The sequence below is a fragment of the Tupaia chinensis genome, unplaced genomic scaffold, assembly GCF_000334495.1.
Source record: "Tupaia chinensis unplaced genomic scaffold, TupChi_1.0 Scaffold144894_1, whole genome shotgun sequence".
Lineage (NCBI taxonomy): Eukaryota > Metazoa > Chordata > Mammalia > Scandentia > Tupaiidae > Tupaia > Tupaia belangeri.
In genome coordinates, this window is record NW_006204753.1 from 75,907 (window position 1) to 76,310 (window position 404).

General features: G+C 58.7%; 1 protein-coding gene across 1 annotated transcript in view; it reads left to right on the forward strand.

Moving 5' to 3' along the window:
• FAM3A (FAM3 metabolism regulating signaling molecule A) overlaps positions 1 to 404 on the forward strand; it is a gene marked incomplete at its 5' end in the record, with an annotated part of 13,976 nt that overhangs the window by 7,722 nt on the left and 5,850 nt on the right. The window contains 3 exon segments of the mRNA XM_027767875.1: positions 40 to 90; positions 203 to 287; positions 363 to 404. Coding sequence (XP_027623676.1) covers positions 40 to 90; positions 203 to 287; positions 363 to 404 — 178 coding nt within the window.

Below are 404 nucleotides of genomic sequence, written 5' to 3' on the forward strand. Positions count from 1 at the left end.
TACCCTGGCAACTCACCCAGCGTCCCCCTCTCAATGCAGGGGTCAGCGGTGAGCTCATTGAGGCCCGGGCCTTTGACATGTGGGCCGGAGGTGAGTGGCAGGTGGGGCCTCCTGCCTTTGGACTGCAAGTTGCTCGAGTGGGTCCTTCGGTTCACCGAAGGCAGGGCTGTGATGGTCACAGTGATACCTGATGCATCCACAGATGTCAATGACCTGTTGAAGTTCATCCGGCCGCTGCATGAGGGCACTCTGGTGTTCGTGGCATCCTACGATGACCCAGCCACCAAGTAAGTGGGTGCCTGAGCTGGCCTCAGTCACGCCCGTGATAGCAACAGCTCATTTGTCTTCCTTCTGTGCGGCAGGATGAACGAAGAGACCAGGAAGCTCTTCAGCGAACTGGGCAG